At 37.1% G+C, this 24,193-nt stretch overlaps 1 protein-coding gene across 2 annotated transcripts; it reads right to left on the reverse strand.

Moving 5' to 3' along the window:
• Positions 1-603: 603 nt before the first annotated feature.
• Positions 604-24,193, reverse strand: LOC125469216 (phospholipid-transporting ATPase 2). Of its 2 annotated transcripts, XM_048566296.1 has the most exons (25): positions 23,964-24,193; positions 23,090-23,310; positions 22,353-22,566; positions 21,187-21,303; positions 20,408-20,500; positions 20,097-20,271; positions 19,201-19,367; positions 18,189-18,293; positions 16,908-17,005; positions 16,661-16,803; positions 15,777-15,873; positions 15,539-15,648; positions 15,295-15,459; positions 12,209-12,363; positions 11,969-12,049; positions 11,701-11,821; positions 11,104-11,210; positions 10,444-10,575; positions 4,254-4,407; positions 3,296-3,413; positions 2,962-3,135; positions 2,758-2,809; positions 1,874-2,001; positions 1,506-1,656; positions 604-1,117 (listed from the first exon to the last, which is right to left on the reverse strand). In XM_048566296.1, the coding sequence occupies exons 2-25, from the start codon at positions 23,212-23,214 to the stop codon at positions 779-781; spliced, it is 3,321 nt and encodes a 1,106-aa protein (XP_048422253.1). In that variant the 5' UTR covers positions 23,215-23,310; positions 23,964-24,193; the 3' UTR covers positions 604-778. The 2 variants fall into 2 exon arrangements, with proteins under 2 accessions (XP_048422253.1, XP_048422254.1); XM_048566297.1 differs by lacking the exons at positions 22,353-22,566; positions 23,090-23,310; positions 23,964-24,193 and adding an exon at positions 20,972-21,085 and having other exon boundaries at positions 21,187-21,281.

Here is a 24,193-nt window from a genome sequence, read left to right on the forward strand (position 1 = left end):
AAACAAAAAAACAAAAAAAAAAACAAAAACAAAAGAGTGGGGGCATCCGTCCCCTATGAGCCTAAGGTGGCTTCGTCCATTGTAACAACATTGTTAATATCAGAAAAGGATCCTCACCGGATCCTTTTCCTAGGGATCTCATGATTTTATCAGTTCATCGTATATCGTGCGATCAATTTTTGTTAGATACTATTTATATTTAATTTTAAATTTTAAATTTTAAAATGACTTCTGACCACACGATGTACGATGAACGGGTGAGATCACGGGATCCCTAGGAAAAGGATTCGACGAGGATCCTTTTCCATTATTATTTTTCCAATTGCATGTGGTCCAATATCCTAATAGAGAAGATGTAGAGTTTCTATTTATACATCCCCGATTAGAAATTCTCCGCTTTCCCTAAATTAATGTGATAGTTTCAAACTCTCTACTTCCCTTAATAATAGTAAATTTAAAAAAAAAAATTAATATTTTTCAAATACAAGGAAATGCGTTTGCCTTGCCGACAAAGTTAAAACAAAAACAATCCTAGCTCAAAGTACCAAACACTTCTAGCATCTGCAATTATATTTATTCACTTGGAATTTTTGGCACTCATGATTTGCAGTAATTGAATTATCATTTTCTTTACCATTAAAAAGGATAACGCATACAATGCTTGAATTTAAGCCATGTATATTGACAGACTATACCTGCTACATACAATGACAGTTCAACCACCGTCGGCACGTATAATGAGTTCAGTTGGTTAAATGCTGCTAAAGAATTGTACAACTCAGTTGTCCTTACAATTTCTTGCGTAATTCGACGTAGACAATCTCGACTGGGACTGAAAGAAATCGAAAGGTGCGCTTGAACCGAAGGACCTTCTAGTTGAATTTGGTGTATCTGAAAGTAGAGGCTCAAAAATTGGATTTCTGTTCTTGGGTTGAGTTATTGATAAAGGAGAAACATCTTTTTCAATGGTTCTGGGTTGTGGCTCAATGCTCCCAATAGACAGGATAGGACCACCCAATCGTTCCGCCTGCTGAAGCGTATTGATTTTGCTTGGCCTGTACGTATACCTGAAGTACTTCAGAGCAAGAATCGGACCCATCCCGGCTCCAACTATGAGCTGCAATGCACAAAAAGTTTCCATCAGTATCACCAGGTGTACATATAGTCTCGTTCCTCTCCAGTGCCATATTCTGGCCCTCCATTCTTGATTTAAAAAGGAACATGAACGAATAAATTAAATCATCTGTTGGATAATACAAGATTACTGAGCGATGAATGTTTCATCTCTCAGTAGACCATTTGGTGATTCTGTATAACCCAAAAGAAACCACTAAACTAATACAACATCGTGTACTGTTCTGCGAACCATTTGGTGGTTCATAGCGGTGCCTTTCCTGGAAACACCTATTCAACATGATTTCCCTACCGAGAAATCAATGATGATGATATTTAGAAGGAAGCCACACTGAAAAAATAACTGCAAAGAAAGGGGAACAGAAATTTACCAATATTGTCATCCAATAAGATGGCTGTCTACACAAGCGAAACATTATTGTATACATTCCTGATGATGGAATGGCACTGAAGATCCAGTTGATGATATAGAAGGCAGCTAAATTTCCCCATATAGCAAGATGTTGCAATAGTGTAAAGGAACTGCACAAAGCAAACAAAAACAGGTAGTCAGAAAAAAATCAAAAACATTTTTTCTCTTGAGTTTTATTTAATTCTATTAAACAAGGGATGACTCGAACAATTATATAATAATTACCAAGCAAGTCACACCGTGATTGCAAAGGATGTGTATATTTTTCTCTAGTAATTACTTGGAAACAGTAAAAGCTATACGAAAGCCAGGTATGATAACACTTACTTTGTCTCTAATGCCATAACAAAAGCTTGCAACCAAATACATCCGGAGAGAGCAACCATTGAAATCTCCTCCATTTCACTTTTTTCGTAGGCATAGGCATGTATGCTAATCACAAACACAATAATTGCCTGGAAACCAAACCTGGTATTAGAATTGATGGAGAGAAGTAACAGGGAGAAAATCTAAACCAGAGCAGAACTAAAGTTGTTTTGAGAAATAAAAAGTCCTTTCATTCACGAGCCCCCGTAATCTTAGAGATAACTTGAATAACCAATTAGAAAATGCATCTTAACCAGTGCATCGCCACCATCACTTACCACATGCACGCAGATCATCAAGATGGAAAATCTAAAAAGTGATTGCCAACAAAACTATTCAGGCCAAAAGGGACTGCGACCAGTTCTATAGAAAAATCTCTTGAGATTCACTTCTCAGACGATAAATTCGCTTGGGAGTCTAAATGGTAAATCTAACAGTTTTGAGTGGTCCAACAAATTTTTTCCCGCATTAAACAAGGAAACTGTTAAAATCTGATGGTTTTCAATGAGCGTTAACAAGTAACAGCAAGCTTCAAATATCTATTACTAACACCCACATTTAGGGCCTGTTTGGGACTCCTTCATGAAGGGCTTAAAGTGTATTTTGAGAACCAAAAGCGCTTCTGACTATGTTTGGCAGAAAAACTTAAAAATGCTTTTGGGTCATCAAAGAAATTTCCAGGTGCTTTTGCAGGAAGCACTTTGATTTTCAAAAAAACTCAACGTGTTCCTAATAAAAGGCATTTCTAGCTGAACTGATTATGAGAAGAAGTGCTTTCTAGAGAAGCAGACCCAAATGGGCGCTTTGTTGAGATTACTAAAGAGATTGAAGGGATGAGCACTCACATGAAAAAGGGATCGTCCAAACCATCCAGCAAATGTGCTAGGATTCAGAAGCCTGTTTCAAGAACATCAAAAAGTTCATTTTAAATGACCAATGGAAAGTATAACTTAGCTCAGACAGCAGATGCCCACTGCAGTTTAAAGTGAAAAAGTCTTGCACATATGGACTGTAAAACAGAACAAGGATAATGCAGCTTAAAACCAAACCTCCCCGCTTGGCAGTAAAACAAAATTTGTGGATGCTGCATCACGGTATCCTCACTGAGATCTTTATCAAGAACACTGACTAAAACTGGGACACTCGTGTAGAAAACATTATAAGCCATCAAGCTAACTGAATTGAAAAGACTGGTTCCAGAGACCCCTGAAACAAAAGAGAAACTGGCAGCGTTCCAATGTCAGAATAACAGAAAATAGTGATGATGCTGACGGCGAAGAAAAGGTATCAAGAAAAGATCAAACAACAAATGCTATCAGAAATAACTGAAACCAAGAATCAGCTAGAAAATGAGAAACGTTGCCCATGGAATTGGAAACTCACAAAATTTGGATGAAACATATCACCAGGGATTTATAAAAGGAGTACTGGGACAAAAATGCTGTACGATTGTATGAGTAACGCCCATGCACAAGTATTAGTCTTTTCAGAAACCTAAACTCTGCAAGCCAGGAGAAGCAGTCATACAGTCAGGGAGTTGAAAATACATACATATATATGTATTGAAGCAAGATACATACAATTACAACATTAATAAATGCATTCAAAAAGGACAAGAATATGATCTCCTTTGTAGGTTATGCTCATCCTAGAACTAACCAGGCATGCATGTACCTCTGCATTTCTTTTGTAAGAAACAAGAAAATTATTGAAGATGAAAAGAGAAGTACATAACAAAATGGCCAAGAGTCCATCAGAATCATACAACTAAAGATAACCCAAACACTCAAGCCAAATTAAATGCAAACTAAACCACTTAGTAACAGCAGAACAATCCAAATGAACCAAACTAAATGGAACGTCCTTAAAGTGCTTTGTCAAGGAAGCTAAAGGAGAAGCCAGAAATCTCTTCCTGTCCCACAGAGATACCCTTGAAGATTTTTCTGCTTTCATCCCATACAACCCCAATTAACAAGACAGCAAAGAAACTGTACTTTGGTGGGCACCCTCACTTTCCAAATTAACTTCTAAAGACCAGACAAAGAGGCTTGAATTTTCAACCAGGGAAACAAAAAGACTTGCAAGAAAACACCTTGAACAACCCAACATCTCCTATGATCAGAAAACAAGAGTGGACCACTAATACAGGACAACAGGGTTACAAGAAGTTATTTCTAGGTGCATAAATATTTAACGTCATGGAAAAGTTGGCCACATAAAATAAGATAAATCATATTCTAGCAATATAAGCATAACAAAATACATCTGATAATTTTTAGACTGCAGAGACACATGCACACTGACACCAGCAACCACACACACAGAGCTATCATTAACTTACTTCCAATACTATAATCAGCTGCCCTAGCTGCTTGCAGTCCTTCTCTACCACTGATGCCAACCCCAATGTCAGCTTGTTGTATCATCCTCACGTCATTTCCACCATCCCCAATAGCCAATGTTCTATAGTCACATGATTTTAGAATCTCTACAAGCTGCAATATATAGCATCACATAAATCAAATTGTCTTCCAATATTTCCTGCCATGGCACAGAACCGCCCAGATATATATGATATGCCAGACAGTCATATCATATGATTAAAGAACATGAATTACTCAAGTGACACATTGTTAGTTTTTGGCTCGTCAATTTGTGTCCTTTTCTGTTTAGGATTGTTTTAGGGAAAGGGTGCACCAATTCTTCTCCTAAAAGGGCTAGGAAAGAATCTTAGTTTCCTTATTCAATTTAGATTAGAAATCCTAGAAGTCTATTTGGAATTGGAAAGGAAGTCTAAATTCCTATTCCACTTAGAATAGGAATTATAATCTGTAAAGGACATGTAAGCCAACCCTATATCTATAAATAGGGTGCGGCAAGGCTGATTTTCAGCAGAGAGCATAACAGTAAAACAGCAGAGAGTTTTGAGATTAGTTCTAGGGTTTGCATAAGTTCTGTAATCTCTATTATTAATCAAAGAAGCGGTGATTTCTCTACCTAGGGAAATCACAACTGGACGTAGGCATAAGTTCTGCCGAACCAGTATAATTCTTGTGTGTTTTCTAAGTTTTCTATATTTGCTAGTTTAGTCTATTGCCGTTGGTTACATCAAAGAACAAGGTCTAGTGTGAGGGGTTTTTCAACAATTGGTATCAAGAGCTAGGATCAAGGTGTTCTACGATGTTAAAAGGGAAGATGAATGCGGATCAAGGACCTGCGTTAAAACCCTTTGACGGCAAGGATGACTTCACGGATTGGCAAAGGATGATGAAGAACGTACTAATACAGCAGGATTTGGATGATGCACTTGATGGTAAGAAGCCGGAAAGCATGCCAGAAGCAGCATGGAATAAGGTTCTCAAGAAGGCCAAGAGTTCCATCGAGATCCATCTCACAAGATCAGTTCGGTCACACATCACCGAAAAGATGTCTGCCCAGGAAGCATGGGAAAAATTAGAGAATGTTTATATGGGCAAAACCGTGTCCAATAAACTTTTTCTAAAGGATGAACTATTCGGGCTTCGACTAGAAGAAGGAGGTGATATTGAAGATCACGTATGCAGGTTCCAGAATTGCATAGCTAATCTTCAGAAAGTCGAAGAAACTTACAAAGATGATGATATGGCTATCATCCTGCTAAGGTCTCTACCTTCGTCTTTCAAGCACTTTCGAACAACTCTAATGTTTGGAAAAGAGTCCTTGAAGCTTGAAGACGTAATTCAAGCTCTTCAGTCATATGCTAAACTAGATGATATAACTGAAAGCTCTCAAGGCCTTTATGCCAAAGGCAAGGAGAGGGGGCGGGAAAAGACAAGGGAAGAGAAAACTGGCAACAGAGGTAGGTCAAAATCCAAGAAGAAAAAGGAAAAGAAGGAAGGTTGCTTCGAATGTGGTTCACCCGATCATTGGAAGAGGAACTGCAAGATTTGGAAAGAAAAGAAAGCCAAGATGGAAGGAAGCTCAGGTTCCGCTAGTGCAGTCACCGAACATGAGAGTGACGGGGAACTTCTTTCGGTAACATCGGGCTCCAAGGCTTCCAATTGGATTTTGGATACTGGATGCACGTTTCATATGTGTGCAGTAAAAGAATGGTTCGATACTTACAAAGAAGTCAGCAGCGGGGAAGTCTTAATGGGGGATGATTCTTCATGTCCTGTAAGAGGAATCGGCACTGTTCGAATCAGAATGTTCGATGGGATGATACGAGCTTTGGGGAACGTCAGGTATGTCCCTAGACTAAGAAAGAATTTGATTTCCTTGGGTACTTTAGATGAGGCCGGTTATGGGTACAAGTCTAAAAAAGGAAGACTCAGGGTAACCAAAGGATCGCTAGTGGTAATGCGGGGTGACCTACAACCCAATAAGTTGTATAAGTTAATTGGGACCACTATAGTCGGGGGAGCAGCTGTTTCTGTAAATCAAAGTATAGAAGACAAGACTGAACTATGGCATCATAGGCTCGGGCACATAAGCCAGAAGGGATTGCAAGAATTACACAAGCAAGGCCTGTTGGAAGGCGTGTCAGCTTGCAAACTGGACTTTTGTGAATATTGTGTTCTTGGGAAGCAAAGAAAGGTATCATTCGCAAGTAGCAGTGCAGATAGCCGAAGGAGCAACTCAGCTATATTCACTCAGATGTTTGGGGTCCTGCTCCAACTAAATCAAATGGTGGAGCCAGGTATTTTGTTACTTTCATGGATGATTTTTCTAGGAAGGTTTGGATTTATTTCATGAAGCAGAAATCCGAGGTTTTTGCAAAGTTCAAGGAATGGAAAACAGAAACCGAGAATCAAACTAGAAGAAAGATCAAGTATCTGAGAAGTGACAATGGAGGTGAATATACAAGTAATGAGTTCACCGATTACTGCAAGCAGGAAGGCATCATAAGGCACTTCACAGTAAAGAAGAATCCCCAACAAAATGGAGCTGCTGAGAGGATGAACCGAACTCTCATGGAGAGAGAAAGGAGCATGCGATTTCATGCAGGATTGCCTGATAGTTTTTGGGCAGAGGCTGTTAATCATGCAAGTTATTTGATTAACAGATCACCATCTACAGTTCTCGGTTTTAAGAGTGCAGAAGAGGTATGGTCTGAGAAGCCGGTGGATTATTCCAAGCTCAGGGTGTTCAGCTGTAGTGCTTATGCACATATTCCAAGTGATGAAAGGTCCAAGCTCAAACCGAAGTCTATACATTGCATATTCCTAGGTTTTGAGAAAGGAGTGAAGGGTTTCAAGCTTTGGGATTTCAACAACAGGAAAAAGGTTGTCAGTCGAGATGTTGTCTTTGATGAGACAACCATGCCTCTAAATAAAGTCGAGAGCAGTAGGGAGAAGAAGGATGATGCTGAAATTGAAGCAACAAAGATTCCGTTAATCAGTTCAGATGAAGAAGAAGCTCAGGTGGAGCAAATTGTGCAAGAGGCCGAATCTGATGGTTTTGAGGAAGAAGAAGAGCATCAGCATCATTCACCAGTTAGGAATCAGGTGGAGCAAGAAACAGGGCAGATTGAAGGTACTCCAATCCGCCAGATATCCCAAAAGAGTCAAACTCCACCTAACAATCCACCTGCATTCCAAAGATGCATAGCACTGGACAAACCTAAGCGGAACAAGAAGAAACTTGACAGGTTTGGGTTTGACCAAAACGAAGTTAATTATGCTCTTAACATTAGTCAAGGAGATCCGACCACTTATCGAGAAGCTATAGCAAGTGATGAGCGAGATAGTTAGATAAGTGCTATGACAGAGGAAATGGAGTCTCTTTACAAGAACTCTGTTTGGGAGTTGGTTCCTAAACCCAAAGACAGAAAGCTAGTTGGATGCAAGTGGGTATTTAGGAAAAAGGAAGGACTACATGAACAAGATGCCGTGAGATTCAAAGCAAGGCTCGTGGCTAAGGGGTACTCACAAAAGGAAGGGGTGGATTATGATGAGATCTTTTCACCTGTAGTCAAGCATACTTCTATCCGATTGCTTTTAGCAATGGCAGCTCAGCATGACATGGAGATTGAGCAGATGGATGTGAAGACAGCGTTTCTTCATGGGGATTTAGAGGAGACGATATTCATGGCTCAACCAGAAGGGTTTGTTGAATATGGGAAAGAAAACCTAGTATGTCAGCTAAGGAAGTCCCTGTATGGCCTGAAACAGTCTCCAAGACAGTGGTACAAGAGGTTTGATTCATTCATGCTGAAAATTAATTTTAGAAGGTGTTTGTATGACTGTTGTGTGTACTATCATGTGTTCCAAGATGGGATGATCATATTGCTATTGCTATATGTGGATGACTTGTTAATTGCTTGTCAAGACAAGTCTAGAATTCAAGACTTGAAAAGGATGTTGAGCGAGGAGTTCGACATGAAGGATCTAGGTGCCGCACAGAAGATCCTTGGCATGGAAATTCAGAGAGATAGGACCGCTGGAAGGATTTGGATATCACAAGCCAAGTATATTCAGAAGGTTCTTGAGAAGTTCAACATGCAAGAAGCAAAGGTAGTTTCGACTCCTTTGGCAGCTCACTTCAGGTTAAGTGGACAACAGTGTCCTACGTCCGAGGAAGAGCAACAAGAAATGAAGAAGGTGCCTTATGCTAATGCCGTGGGCTGCCTCATGTATGCAATGGTATGCACACGTCCTGACATAGCTCAAGCAATCAGTGTCGTTTCCAGATACATGGCAAATCCAGGAAAGCAACATTGGGATGTAGTCAAGTGGATTTTGCGTTATTTGAAGGGTTCTTGGCGACAAAGGATTATGTTTGAGAAGCAAAAGGAAAATGCAGGGGTGTTAGGATATGTGGATGCCGATTATGCAGGGGACTTGGACAAGAGAAGGTCAACTTCTGGTTATGTGTTTACATGCGCAGGAGGACCAATCAGTTGGAGGGCACTACTGCAACCAATTACAGCTTTATCGACCACAGAGGCAGAGTATATTGCATTGGCCGAAGCTGGAAAGGAAGCAATTTGGCTTAGTGGCTTGGTAAGTCAAATGGGAATCACTCAAGATTGTGTGAAGCTTAAGTGTGATAGTCAAAGTGCCATTCACTTGGCAAAGAATCAGGTTTTTTTCTGGAAGATCAAAGCACATTGAAGCAAGGTATCACAGAATCAGAGATTGGGTGGAGTCTAAGGAAATTTGGATTGAAAAGGTTCATACGGATGACAATGCCGCAGATTTCCTTACAAAGATAGTGCCGGCCAAGAAGTTCAAGCATTGTTTGAACTTGATCAATCTCGTTGATTGATTAAAGTGGAGCACCTCCTCACCTGAGGTGCAATGAGACAAGAAGGAGGTTGCCAAGGTGAAGACTCTTGAAGTTTTCCAGAGCTACTTCAAGAAGGTTCAAAGATTCTCTGGGGTGCAAACGATCAAGACTTGGTTTGACTCACCAAGGTGGAGATTGTTAGTTTTTGGCTCGTCAATTTGTGTCCTTTTCTGTTTAGGATTGTTTTAGGGAAAGGGTGCACCAATTCTTCTCCTAAAAGGGCTAGGAAAGAATCTTAGTTTCCTTATTCAATTTAGATTAGAAATCCTAGAAGTCTATTTGGAATTGGAAAGGAAGTCTAAATTCCTATTCCACTTAGAATAGGAATTATAATCTGTAAAGGACATGTAAGCCAACCCTATATCTATAAATAGGGTGCGGCAAGGCTGATTTTCAGCAGAGAGCATAACAGTAAAACAGCAGAGAGTTTTGAGATTAGTTCTAGGGTTTGCATAAGTTCTGTAATCTCTATTATTAATCAAAGAAGCGGTGATTTCTCTACCTAGGGAAATCACAACTGGACGTAGGCATAAGTTCTGCCGAACCAGTATAATTCTTGTGTGTTTTCTAAGTTTTCTATATTTGCTAGTTTAGTCTATTGCCGTTGGTTACATCAAAGAACAAGGTCTAGTGTGAGGGGTTTTTCAACACACATATCGCTCCATATTAAACACACATCCTCTACAAATGTGGAAAAACAATGATAATTTCAAAAAAATTATTCATTCAGTTAGCATCTCTACCAAGTAGAAATGTATGAAACCGGCACAATAGAAGCCCCTAAAGACCATTTAAAGAAATGGATGCGTACTGCTGATGCTATATCAAGAAAATCAAAGCATGATGGCAAATAAATCATAGAATTCATCATAAAAACTGGTCATTGCAATGTATGTTACAGTTGATTTGCAGCAACTTACTTTAGACATTAGTTAGAAGGAAGCATATGGTATCACCTATGGTTGTTACTGCATAGAGCATTCGGAAGCACATGCACGTATTGTTTTTTTTTTTTTTAACAAAGAGAAGTTTACTAGCTCACTATAATGAAAATTGGATAATCCAGGGCTTATTGCATATTTTTCTTGCATGGGAGCCTTCCCTGTCATAACTGAGGAAAAAGCACGTAACTAACTAAGCAAAGCATAACCAATGAACACTCTTAAAATTCCGCATTTAGACTGGAGGGACCAAGCTTGAAAGAAAAATTGGTACAAGAAAAACTGAAATTAATTATAAAATTAAATAAATCTAAGGAACACCTGTGCTTTTTGTGATGGTGTCACACGACAACATATAGCAGTCCTTGACAATATTGCTAATTCAGTAAAAGCTTTCCGATAATGCCTAAGTGCAATTTCAAGGGACCAGCCATCGATGGCAAATGCCACGTCCTGTTGAAGGAAAATGTAAAGAGTTACAAGTAAGAGAGCAGACGAGCAGAATAATCACCACAAATCTAGTATGGTCAAACCAATTACATACTAAGCCAAAGAAATGGGAAAACAAAACACTTTTGAGAATACATAACAATGTATTTGAAAAAACAGGACCACCTGGGAGAAAATGTTTTATTAAGAAACCACAAAAGGAGCTACAAGAAACATGACAGGCAGTCTATCAGACCCTAAAACAACAGAGAATAACTACGTACTCGATTATAATAGTTTAATATGACCACAAACCTTTCTCAATACTTTGATATAAAGGAGAAAATGTTTTATTAAGAAACCACAAAAGGAGCTACAAGAAACATGACAGGCAGTCTATCAGACCCTAAAACAACAGAGAATAACTACGTACTCGATTATAATAGTTTAATATGACCACAAACCTTTCTCAATACTTTGATATAAAGTTGCATTAGAAAATCACAAAGAAGCAGGAATAAATTGAGTTTGTGATAAGTGTACAAGCTGTACCTTAGGTTCTGAAGTTGTTATCCTCATTGTAAGTAAAACTCTCTCTAGACTTCTACGAACTTCATCTTCAGTTTTGCCATCAATTAACAAAAGCTGACCTTTCGGTTCTGTCAATTGAGAGAGAGAGGGAGGGAGAGATTAATGGTGTAAAGAATATGGAGAAACAGAAAACCACATTTATTAAGAAGCAATATAATGAAAGTCCATTAAACTATATATTTATATACATATATTTTCTCAATTATTTATTCATACAAATTAAGAACTCATACATGTGGTATTTTCTTGTCAGTGACAACCTGAGTTTTATCATGTAAGTACAATCAGTCTTTATAGACAAGCAAAAAGAGAATATTACTGAGGGTGCACAAATTTTCTTGTCCATGTGACAAAGTAGATGCGAAATAATCGAGATATTAAATATGAGTCACAGGCAAAGCAGTAAAACAAGATAGTTATACACCTCTCTTACTGCTCTAACTCAGCTAAAAATAACCTTGCTCATACAGGGCAGGTTTGTCACATGTATGTAACTAAGCTGGACAAAGTGCACAAAACATATACGAAAACTGATACAAGAGATGTGATTGTAACTACCAGGGGAAATGAAATTGCACGAAAGAGCAATCTGTATGGCAGTGTTCTGCTTGTCCCCAGTCAGCATCCAAAAATTTATGCCAGCTTTTCTCAACGCCTCAATCGTCTCTGGTACACCATCCTGAAATTTACATACCAAGGACAACATGACAAGTTTAGTATCCAGAAACTAACCGGAATTCAACACTCCAGAAAATTAGACATTAAGTAGAAATTAACAAAACCTACATCTAAGAAATAACTTTCAAAGGTCTACGGAGAGATTCACCTGCAGGCGATCCTCTATTGCAGTAACTCCAAGAACTTCAAAGTCATGCTCTAATCTTTGGCAGACCTCAGCAATTCTCCACTGCAAAAATAGTTAAATTAAATAAGCAAATGTATAGTATAGATGCACATAATTTCCATGTCTGCGTATCAGTGTATGTACATACCGATTACCAATGTAATGGACGTATGTATATCTGAGCAATCAATGTTAGGAAAAAATTTCAGACATTTTCTTTACCTCCCTATCAACTAATGTGCTGCTAGCCTCTTTGAACATCCAAGACCATTCTTGATATTCCTCTTCTTTTAGTTCACGCCATGCTAGACACAGAGTACGTAGTCCCAATTGAGCATATTGGTCAACCGCTTCAACAAATGTCCTTGTTTGCTGTCCTGAGGTATATAATTGGGATTATTGAATGACAATGTAACTGGTATATGACAAACGCTAACAGAAAAATTTCAAGTAGATGCAATGTTAGACTATTCTCTTTTGTTTATTGAGAAGAGACAAACTTTAGTAAAGCAAAAGCGACGTTCATAATCATGGATCATGAGAGTCATGCGACAACTGCGGACCACTTTCAATACAACAAAATAACACCGTAAAATTCTAAACCGACAACAGATTACACATTATCAAAGAAACAACTAAACCACAATAAACAAATTACAAGAAATATCATGTCACCGCAGCTAGCAAACCCAGCGTAATAGATGAATAAGGAATCCCCCAAAATCAATGACCACAATGCTGACGAAAATCAGACATGATCCCAAACATATTCCACACCTGCCCTATTGTAATCCTCAAAACTATCATATTCCCTCCATCAAATTTATCCAGAGATTGCATACACCAAACAACCCCACTTCCTTTCTTTCCCCAAAGCCTTTAACAGAATGCTCAACTATTTGAACACCAATTTGGAATGACCTAGAACTCATAAATTCCCTTAAACAGCTTCGATAAAAACTAAAAATGAGTAATGAGCCAGTGAACAAACACTTGATCTGCACTCTCCTTGCCCTTTTTACGAAAGGTGTACCCGTGACGATAGAGAAATGTAAGGCCTTCGCTTCTGGACATGATACAGCAGGTGTTCACATTCCCACAAAGCCAGAGTTTCAAGGGAACATTTTGATTTCCAAAGCTGACTAAACGGTGGAAAGGAGATGAAACGTAAGAAACTAGTGTGCGATTTTAAAGCAAACCGATGTAGGACAAACGGGATAACATGTAAAAATTATTGATGTTTCTTAAAATAATAATAATTGTTATTATTTTTACAGCTATAAGCTTGTGGAGAGGTTGTGAAGTAGGAGAGTGGACTAAATAAATCTAGAGTTGATTTGAAGTGAGTGTTGCCAAGTAGAAAAGTGTGGACTAAATAAATCTAGAGTTGATATTTGATCCAGGTATTTAGTAGGTTATGGGATTATGAATCAATTAGCCTTCTGATTAATTATTTTATCACTTATTTATAAAAATAGGAGTAAATTTGGGTGTTACGTTTTATTCCCTATGTTATCTCCCAAGTCAGCTTTACATTTCTTGTATATATTTATTATTCTTACATGATGGAGAAGAATAATAACAAAGAAAAATGCATTTTCTTCAATTTTCCAACATTGAGGAAGACCAATCGGGAAATTTTATGGAATGATGAGATAAAAACCAAATAGCCCATAGGAACCACTTTTAGTTCAACGGTGTCTAACTTTTGCATTCCTTTTTGGACACGGATTGAGTGTAATGGATCCAGGTTCTTGTGTACTTGTAAAGCAGCAATCGTGATGCAGATACTATATAATGTGCTTTCTTTGTGGCTTAGTTTTAGTAATTGTATAGCTCATAACCGTATCATATCAAAGTTGGATCACTTGTGGATGTGGTTGGGGACAAGGGGGTAAAATAGTAATTCAATTAATGGTCCTAAAAAGTTGCTAGAGGAGTTTTGTACTTTTTAGCCAAAAGGATAAGACTACAAACATCACACCAGTAGGGTTCTGAATCACACCTAAGGCTAGGATGTAGCACACAAACCCAGAGAGAAGCAAAGATTCTCCAACCCCCAACTTTTTATTTTGGTACAACAATATTCTACTCTAAAAGGAGGGGCCTAAGCCACACAACAGGCCACCCATAATTATTACGTATCAAACTCACATGGATGTGAGTCGAACTTGAGACCTTCCACTTATGAGTGGAGAAAAATACCACTAGCCCACAGTGCTAATGGCCGAAATTACCCCCAACTTATATATCATTAATGGTGCGTTTGGATGAGGGACTTAAAAGTTCCATGGAACATAGGCCAAATTTGTTACGAACGCACTGCAAAAAAGGAGTAGATGCAATACATTTGAGAGGACTTTCCAATGACACCTTCAAATGTGTCATTTGAAAGCCCTATGTTCAGAGTCTTTGTAGTACATTTGTAGTGTTAGAGTACTAGCTTTCTAGTGCTTGACTAATTCATTTAAAGTGCTCTTCCAGTGTAATTTTAACTATTGAGAAGAGTCCAACAGAAAACATAGCAAAAGAGTCCCACAGAAAACATAACAGAAACCCTAGATAGCAAAAGTACGTAGTACCATAACATAGGTCCAACATCATCCAACATGTGCCAAATTACGGCACGAGACCTAGAACCACCTTTAGTTTGTGGCAGATAGCCTTCTAAGGCATGCTGTCGCTTATATTATCAGGAACCTCGCTCACCCATCTAACTTCCAACTCCAAAAATTTGCCCTTGAAGGAAACAAAGGAAAGGAGCCCCTTCCAACCTCCAAATCACTGACATTCCTCCTAAAGCTGAAATTCCAATTGTAAGGAAAATAAATAGTATCTAAACTGAAACACTCTCATGGTGTTTTATAGATAGCATCAGCATAAAAACTTCTTCCAGCCAACAACTCTGAAACTTTTACCCTTTCACCATTACCCATTACAAACTAGCAGCAACTTAAAATTGATGCGTAGACTTCAGACATATCCTTCTCCTTTACCAACCACAATAGCAGACTATTCTAAGCACTATTCCCAACAAAAGACATTTAAACACCACCATGAAAACCCTGACAATAGGAAAACATATAATCCACATATAGTCTGGCAGAGGGCAAGTCCAATTATAGGAATCAACACCTAATGTGAAGGACGTATCAGTTTTCAAATCTGAAACCTGAGTCTTGAATGGCATCCTACACATTTTTATCTATTGCACCCTTTTTGGAAAAGCAATCAGCAGCAGCAGTAAGCAGGGTTTTCTTATATATACATAGTTACATACTATTAAAAAAAAAAAAAAAAACTATTACCAGCACATGCATAAGGTAGAATTGCTTCATCTGCCCCTTTTGACAAAAGGATAATCCTTCCATTTTGGCAATCCTTCACCACTACTGACATTCTTTTCCTATCAGAAGTGAACTCCAGAATTTCCAAAGCTTCATATTGAATTGTAGAAGCATTAAATTTGATCTCTGCAATTTATTAGAGGAAAATATATCATCTTTTCTGCAATTAGGACCAATCTATTCTATAATAGCCAAAGCAATTTACCAAGAATATTTGAATTTTTATTGACAAAAACCATATGTAGCTGAGCAGCAGCATGAACAAGAGCATCTTCATCTTGAGATTGTGCCTTGTACAAGATACTTCCACTTTTGCTACAAACAACAGAAAAAACAGACAAGAAAGATTTTCAGGCTCTCGCAGGGTGCACACTTAAGTGCATTTTTTATAATTATCTGATGCTTTTGCTTCAGGCATAAAGATCTCCTTATGGGAAGGTTACCTTTGAATAGGTATCACTGTATTACATATTGCCATAACTGTAAGGAAACGAATAACATCAGAAGAGCCACTAGCAACAGCATTTATGAGCTCCTCATCTGCATTTCAAAGGATTGAATACATCAGAAACTGAAGTTCATAAAATGTCCGCAAATCCCAAAGAGATAGTAAAAGTCTGTCACAAAAACAAGTACATCTCTACCAATAAGCTCACGCCTAACATAACCATAAATCAGCAATAAAATCTCCCATATTTGTAACAGAATATGCTTCATTGCACTTAATGTTTGTTTAAATTGGTTGATACTGGCCTATCAAAGCAACAATTTCAAAATCCAGCTACAAGAACACTTCAACCACAAGGAAAGAAAATAGTGGAACTAATCTTTATATAACAGTATTAGAACTCTAACAATATCAAAAGGCTGCTCCACTAGATTGCATAGCAATGGTCGGGTAGAATTATAATGAAGGAGCCATCTTCTTTAGACAACTTTGTCCACTATTTTATCTCAGATTCTATTACCAGTGACTCAAAGATGGCACATGGAAAGCTGTAATTTTAATATTAAGTATTGGCAGCAACTCATGCCATCCATATACAAATATTTCCTCATACACCAGAACTTAACACTTAAGGGCAGAAACCCCTTCAGCTGATTCATCTGTCAAGGCATATACAAGTGCTCCATATTTGAAAGACATTTGTGTAATCATTTACCTGTCTCATGATGGAAAAAAGAGCGATTTATATATACGATAATTTTAGGGGAACCAGTATTAATCTTAGTTATTTTTTGTCAATATCATGTGCAGTGTAGAGGGTTAAAATACAAAAAACCAGGCATAAAAGAATATACAGCAAAAGTTGCATAAGAACCAAACCTTTTAAGGCATTCCCATTTTCATTGCCATAGAAAATTCCATTGATACAGCATCTTCTAAATATCATTCTATTTTCGGTTAAGGTACCAGTTTTGTCAGTCAAAATGTACTCTACTTGTCCCAGGTCTTCACTTATTGCTGTGCTGCCACATACAGCATAGACATCTTATATACAATAATCAATCTTGCACGATTCTTTCAGGAAAAAATGGATGTCATTCCTTCTTTTAATACCACTTCAACTTACTTTGTTGCATGGGCTGGAGTACTCGTTTCTCTGTCAATCATTTCATTATCCCAATCAATAAACTTCGCATACAAGCTCTTCACAAGGTCCAGAGATACCTTTGAGAAAGAAAAAATGGCATTTCATTATTTTAAACATTAGAATGCAGTCCTCAAAACTGACAAGACAACAAATACATGACTAATTTGGAGTTCATATAAGGAAAAAAGATTTAAATGCTGCCAGTGCCACAATAGTATCATGATCACCTTAATGGGTAATGCATCCTGACTAAGACATAACAGGCAGCCCGCCTCTTCTTCAAACTTAATGCAGGAATTCAATTAACTCTGTTTTTGCCGTAATAAATTCAAACTAACAGCTCTATAGAGTTGATATATTTTTCAGTTCTGATATGCTCCGATTATTTAAAAAATTAAGTTACATTTGATCAAAATAAACTCTTAAAAGATTGGATCTCTATATTTAAAATGACAAAAAAAAAAAAAAATTCATATAAATATTTGTTGGACAAGAAATTGATCTTGGGTGTCATAGCAGCCATTCTTATAAGCAGTGCGGGCATTTCCTATGTAATATGTGGGATTTGAATTTCGCAAATTTCATAAAGACAGGGATGTCCACAGGAATTGTAATTCTGACCGGTTTGTCCCAAAAAATAATAACAAAAAAAAAAAAAAAATCATTAATCGTTAACAATTAACAGTACTACCTGGATAAAAGTGCAGAGAAAGCGTATCTTTACAAAATCATTTACTTCCTTCATTTTGTGTGTTAAAGGTTGGAGTTGACAAAATTCTTCTAACAACAGTTCCTCTTCGCCAAAATCATGTGTGAAATTGATGGTACTTTATCTACTCTTTTGAAGACTTTATTTCCAATCATTAAAGAAGAGACCAATTTTAATATATCATAACATGATGATTCTAAAGATAGTTACTTGTAAGGTTGAGGAAAAAAAACAGGCAGACTCACAGAGAGGATCTGAGTTCAAGTTAAAAAGCATTTTTAGCAATAAGAGAGCAGAGCTATGGTAACGGAACTCTTTCCTAAGAAATAATTACGATCCAGAGTCCCTTTAGAGCAGATCTCTAGTGGTACACATTATGAAATTCTTAAGATCTTTTTTAATGATGAAAGAAAACCTCAAGATCTTAAAAAACATTCTCTTCCAAAATAGGCCTTGGCTGAATTTCAAAAAACAAAAAATGAGAATGGTGCAAAACCATGGGACGACAATGTAGTCAACAAAAACTATCAGCATAATATTCACAAGCATACCTTAATTGATATGGGTATCATGATGGAGCAAAGTAGTTCAAATCGAAGAGGGATTACTAATAGTTCGTACCACGGACCTTCCTCTGGATATAGAACATACCATTGCTGCAAAAAGAACAAAAAGACAAAATAAATTGGGATGCTTGATAATAAGGTTCAATAATTAAAAAGGCAAACGAAACTTTTTAAAAACAAATTCACATTTACATTACAAGTATGAGAAGAGCAATGTGCTTTAAGAGGCCAAGAAAAATTATAAAATCTGAGTAGAGTCAAACTGTCAAATAGATGGAAAAAAAAAAAAAACTATGGAAAAGATAGACATCAGCTTAAGAAACCAATGCACACAGATAAGTCATATGTTCACTGTTTAACTGCCACTATAACTATCTCACAAGTTTGAAGTAATTTTTCATTTTGAAAATATGCAAATACTAGTTTTTTATTAGAAACAAATATTTATTTGAAAGCTACTGACAAGAGTACAGCAAAATGCGGACAAGATGTCAACTGATGAAATACATACAACATCCACAACCCGGAAAGGGGATTGTAGCTCAAGTGGTTACGAGCATTTACCGCTGAAACCAAGGTCCTATGTTCAATCTCCCCCCCCCCCTCCTTTCCCCTTCCCCCACCATTGCTTGTATTAAAAAAGAAAACACTGATAATGTGACAGCTTCCAAGAGCATCAAAACCAGTTTAATTAATCTGAAAACTAAAACCAAACAGCTAAAAGGACTATTAATCTTAAGATACCAAAGCCCTCCAATCCGTGTGAACAAAATGACCCGACAAAGATGCCCCAAAACAAACTTCCCATTATCCTCCACTTTCATAATCCCAATGGTTAAGTTGCTTTCAGTGGCCTTAAAGTCCTCACTATCATTATAGTCTTTATTAGCATGATATTATGCACCTCAGGAAAACTGTAAACTCAATACCAATGTCAAAAACAATTTGAATAGATGAACAGTTGAAGAAAAATGCAAGCTTTCACACTTTGACATACCTTCCTTGCTTCTGTATCCTTCCACACATTACCAGCAACGCCTAGAACTATCACCACCACTATTTGGAAAACAAATATAGCTCCAGTCAACTTGTCAATCATGGCATCAACAGCTGTAAGCTTTGGCTCAGGTATGCCCCTGCTCATACCTAGCTTGGTTTCATTGCCTAAAAAGTAAAAAAGGAATTATAGAAGAGACAAAAATGAACAATTACTTTTTACTGATGGCAATATCATCACAGGCATAAACCATATATAACTGTGGTGTACCTACAGTTTACCTACATCAAGAATATAGATCCAAACTTCTCCCAAGAGAGAAAAAGAAAGTGCACCCAAAAAAAATTAGCACTTAGTTTTCAGGAAAGAAATTCTTGAACTATTAAATTATGCTATTTTGGCTGAAAATGTTACAAAACTAGTTTTATAACATTTCTTCTCTTTTTTCGAAAATCCAGTCAAAGATTCATCATAATATTGTGGAAAAACTAGGTCCTGTGGTTAAACTCTATTGCATACTGCTCACAACTTTCCCACTAAATTGTTAAATAACTTCAAATCCAACAGGATCAACATGCAACCTAAATCCCATTTTTTATTTCACGGTGCCAACCAACAAAACATTAGACAACTTGTAACCACGGAAACTTATATCACCTCAAAAAGGTCAAGAATAGAAAAATTGGCCCAATAACAGAAAAATCAACACCAAGAATGAATATTCCCACAACCAAGAAATGAAATACTTAAATGTCAAGAATGAATGAAATGCTTGTCAATGGCTTCACCAACTTTAATTTTTGAGTAAATTTTACAAGAAGAAAAAACAATATAAAGGACACAAATAAAACAAACTAGTGTATCATTAGCTACAACTTGGCATTTTGTCTACTTACCAGTGTACACTGCTACTCCACAGGCCCACTCTGTATTCCGCAAGTAACAAGACTGAAGTAGTGTGTTTTTTATCGTTAATGGGCACATGTCATTATCAATAAACGGGGGAAACAACCGGAGATTTGCATCAAATCTTCTGATGTCCTTATCGGGATTGGGACACTCAATTAAACCCTGCAGAGCAAAAGTTTTAACAAATAAATAATCACAAAAATGATAATATGATATGATATACCAACAGAAAAATTTTCTTTTAATCTTGCCAAGAAATGTTGAACTTTTGATCCTGCTTAGCAATGAAAATTCTTGCCTTAATTTTGTGCAACAATTCAAGATCTATCCCCATGCAAGTTGGGGGTATAACCCTTGTCTTCAGATCAGTTTCGCCATCTAGGGCTGAAGTCTGCAAAAACGTGTCACCTTATTAGGTCCTTCAAATTCTTAAGGGCATCATATCCATAACATAGAAAAAGAAAATGAAAACAAGTTAATAACTGAAACTGTAGAATTGCTACCACACGTAGACTTAAATCGTAATGCAGCAAAAGTCTAAACAAATAGAGTGCAACATCAGGTCTTTTAAAATTTCTTCCAATCATGTTTTTCATGCATTGAATGTTTGGTATCTTTATGAAATATTGTGTCATCTTGGCTTTTTACTATAGCGTTTAACATAATTTCATCTCTATATACAGGAACATGTTCTAAATGTGGACCAATCAAGTTGCATTTTGCCAGTTGTGCGATCCAGGATTCCAGATTCAGTCTGAAAACATGTGCACAAAAATCTGCCCAGAAAAACATTACTCTCTCTGTCTCTCTGTGTACCCACACACAAATAATTATATATAAGAGATTCTCTGCGCAGAAAAACCTGTCATTTCTAAGGGCAACTTGAGATGAGAAAACCTCCTACTCAATTTTCTTCAACTTTGATCCCAATTATTGACAAAGTTGATCATTTAGGGTATAGAAGGATCCTGTAAGGCTACAATTACATACATAAATACATAATATATATATAGAGAGAGAGAGAGAGAGAGAGTCGTCAATTCAGAATCAAAATCAAAGAAGAGATTGAAATATTACCTCTACATAACACAGGCCTTGTGCTTCAGAGGTACCAATCAAAACAAGATCACATGGCACCTCATCATTCTCTCGGAGCCAGACTATGTTACCAACATGAATATCTTGTGCTTTTATCTAAGAGTAGGGAAACCAATGCACAAAAATATAAAGATGTTAGTCCAGTAAAGCCTGAGGAAAGGAAGATGACAAATATCCATCCAAGAAGACATTGAAAGAGACACTGGCCAGCACCCCCCCCCCCCCCCCCCCCCACCAAACCACCAAAAAAAAAAAAACAATTGTAAAATCAGGCATCAGAAGGTAATATAAAAAAATATAGATAACAGCACTTTCTTTTTCATTCATTTATTCTTGTTTTGGAAAATTGTACCAATACCAAATGGAGTAGAACCCCTGCTGCAAATTGCTACCTCGAAACAAAAAATGAAGAACATTTCCACCTCAATTTGTTGCAATGTCTCACCTACTACTAACTCCCTCCATTTTTATCTCCAACAAGTTTCACTCGCTTTGCATGTGACCCTTTAAAGAAGTGTGCAATGTCAAAATAGGTTGTGCAATTTTTGGACAAAAAAGTTGAGGCAGGTGGCAATTTGCAGCAATGCCTGTTGTTATAGTGGCATTAGTATAACTTCCCCTTTTCCTTTTATTGTCCATAAGAGTTATTGTTGGTTGTTCCCACTTTTAACACCTAAAAGAGATACACGCTACAAAACAATTCATCAATCAATTAAGTTCATGAACCAGTTTAAATGGTCTCACCAATATAGCATGTGCACAAGTTTTGGTGCATGTAGATGCACGTATTCAACCAAAGAAAAAAAAAAAAACAAGATACACATACAATAAGGCAATCATATAAACAGGAGGTCCATGCACACATGAAAGAAGACAATTGTTTAGATATAATCAGACATGATTCTATCTATCATCCTTTATGTCAGAATCATCCATCAAGTTAACTATAACAAAATGTTTGTTCAAAAATCTCATAAACCAGCCAACCACCATTTGGTAATAGCTAATGCATGAAGCAGAGTAAAGAATGCTGGTTGATGCCAAGCTAGTTAACCCATTTTATTGATTGACAACAACTTGTAAATTAACTTTGTTATTCTATTTAACTTCAAAAGGTAAAGAAAATCAAGAAGAAGGTCTAATACATGTTTCTTGATGCCCTGCCTAACAACCCAAACTTCTTTCCCATTTGCCTTCTTGTCTGAGAGGTATCGGTTGTAATCATCCCATGCCTCTTTTGTCGCAGAGACTGCAAAAATGAAGATAAGTGGACCCCATGTACTAGCAGGATTCACTGGAGTAATAAGTGACCACAGCTGAAGGCAAGCAATCAGCAGAAAGTACTGATTCATGAAGCGGCTGAAAATAGAGATAAAATTTGTTAGAGAAAAGGATGGCTGGGGGACAAAAAAGGAGTGCTCAAAACATAAGATAAAACAAAACAAATTAGCTGAAGAAATTGTAAGCAAAAGAGCTATTTGTTGAACCACAACAATTTAAATCAAGGCGGCAAATTAGACAGATTTATGCAGTCTCTATAACACGAGACTAATTAATGCACCACAAAAGTACAAATTAACAGTGGCAAAATAGAAAACATCACATTTTTTTTTTAAATAAAAGAAACATCACATTATCCCAATAATCTTCATGAATGTTATGATGGATTCAAGAAAAACTTAAATATAGTAGAATCTAACAAATTGAGAGAGAGTATGTATGTTAATAGAATGGAGGTTTTATCTGTCTGAATCTCAACGCAATGGACATGAAGTGACTGAAGTCCACTGAACATCATATTCAAATTAAAATGTTTAAACATATACCCAATCAGAAGCTTATTGAATGAATATAAAAACAAAATTATCAATTCCTGAATCACCTGAATTGTTCCCATAAATTCTTTGGGAGAAAGTTCAACAGAGTATACTTTCTATTTGATATGCGATTGTCACAGTAAAGATACTGGGATGACTCATCGTCATTGATGTAGATGTAGCGCTTCATTGTTGAACTACAAGCATATGACGAGGTTCAAATGTTATTTCCAAGTTACCTACAGTGATCAGCAGCATGTAGAACCTTCATACAAGACACAAGAGGCTGAAAAAAAAAAATTTAATGAATCAGACGGTGAACTAGAACAAGAACTACATTATACAAGGAACAAATACCATGGCTGAATCTAAGTAAGACACAAAACAAGGTCACCCAACATGACATGATTTAGGCAACCTAATGCAGTAATATTTCCAAGAACACCGAAATTCACACAATGCCGATGTTTCATCTTACAAACTTCAAAGTTGCTAACCTCAAGTAAACACTAACAAATAGCTGAACCATGCCGTTCAAAAATTTAAGTACAAACAAGGATTCGAAAGTATTGGACTTTAAAGCAAGCGACCTCGAAAGGGGAATGAAACCGGACTTTCACCCCGAATCACCAAAATTTCAGGAAATCAGCTAATTATCACCGTATAAATGACCCTATCAAAACAAAGAAACGAATGAAGAGATGGAAATTTCCGAAATTTTGAAGGAAATTCATATATTTCACTTTAAATTCACGAAATTGAACACGAAAAAAGGGAGACGGAAGACATCCCGAAAACCCAACCCCAATTAGAGTTGTAAATTCCAAATGAAGCAAAATCTAAATAACACAAATTAAGATGGCAATCCAATCCACTGACCCAGCAAATGACACTAAGAAATCAATATTATGTAGAAAACAGGAGGCAGAGTTGAGTCACCTCTGGCGCGTTATTCCGGTACTCTGAGCCCGTCAAGCATCCCCACCCAACTACCATTCAACACAGATCGGCATGAAAGACCAGAAAACCCTAGCGAATTCAGAATTCAGAAAGCTAGGGCACCTAAATCCGACGCGGACTTGTTCGTCTTCAGATCACACTTTTGACTGTATTTCTTTTCCTTCTGTTGACGACGCGGCAGAAAGCACTAAACGAAAAATGTAACTTTT

The sequence above is a fragment of a genome, unplaced genomic scaffold (genome assembly GCF_019419815.1).
Source record: "Pyrus x bretschneideri cultivar Hongxiangsu unplaced genomic scaffold, Pyrus_bretschneideri_v1 Contig41, whole genome shotgun sequence".
Lineage (NCBI taxonomy): Eukaryota > Viridiplantae > Streptophyta > Magnoliopsida > Rosales > Rosaceae > Pyrus > Pyrus x bretschneideri.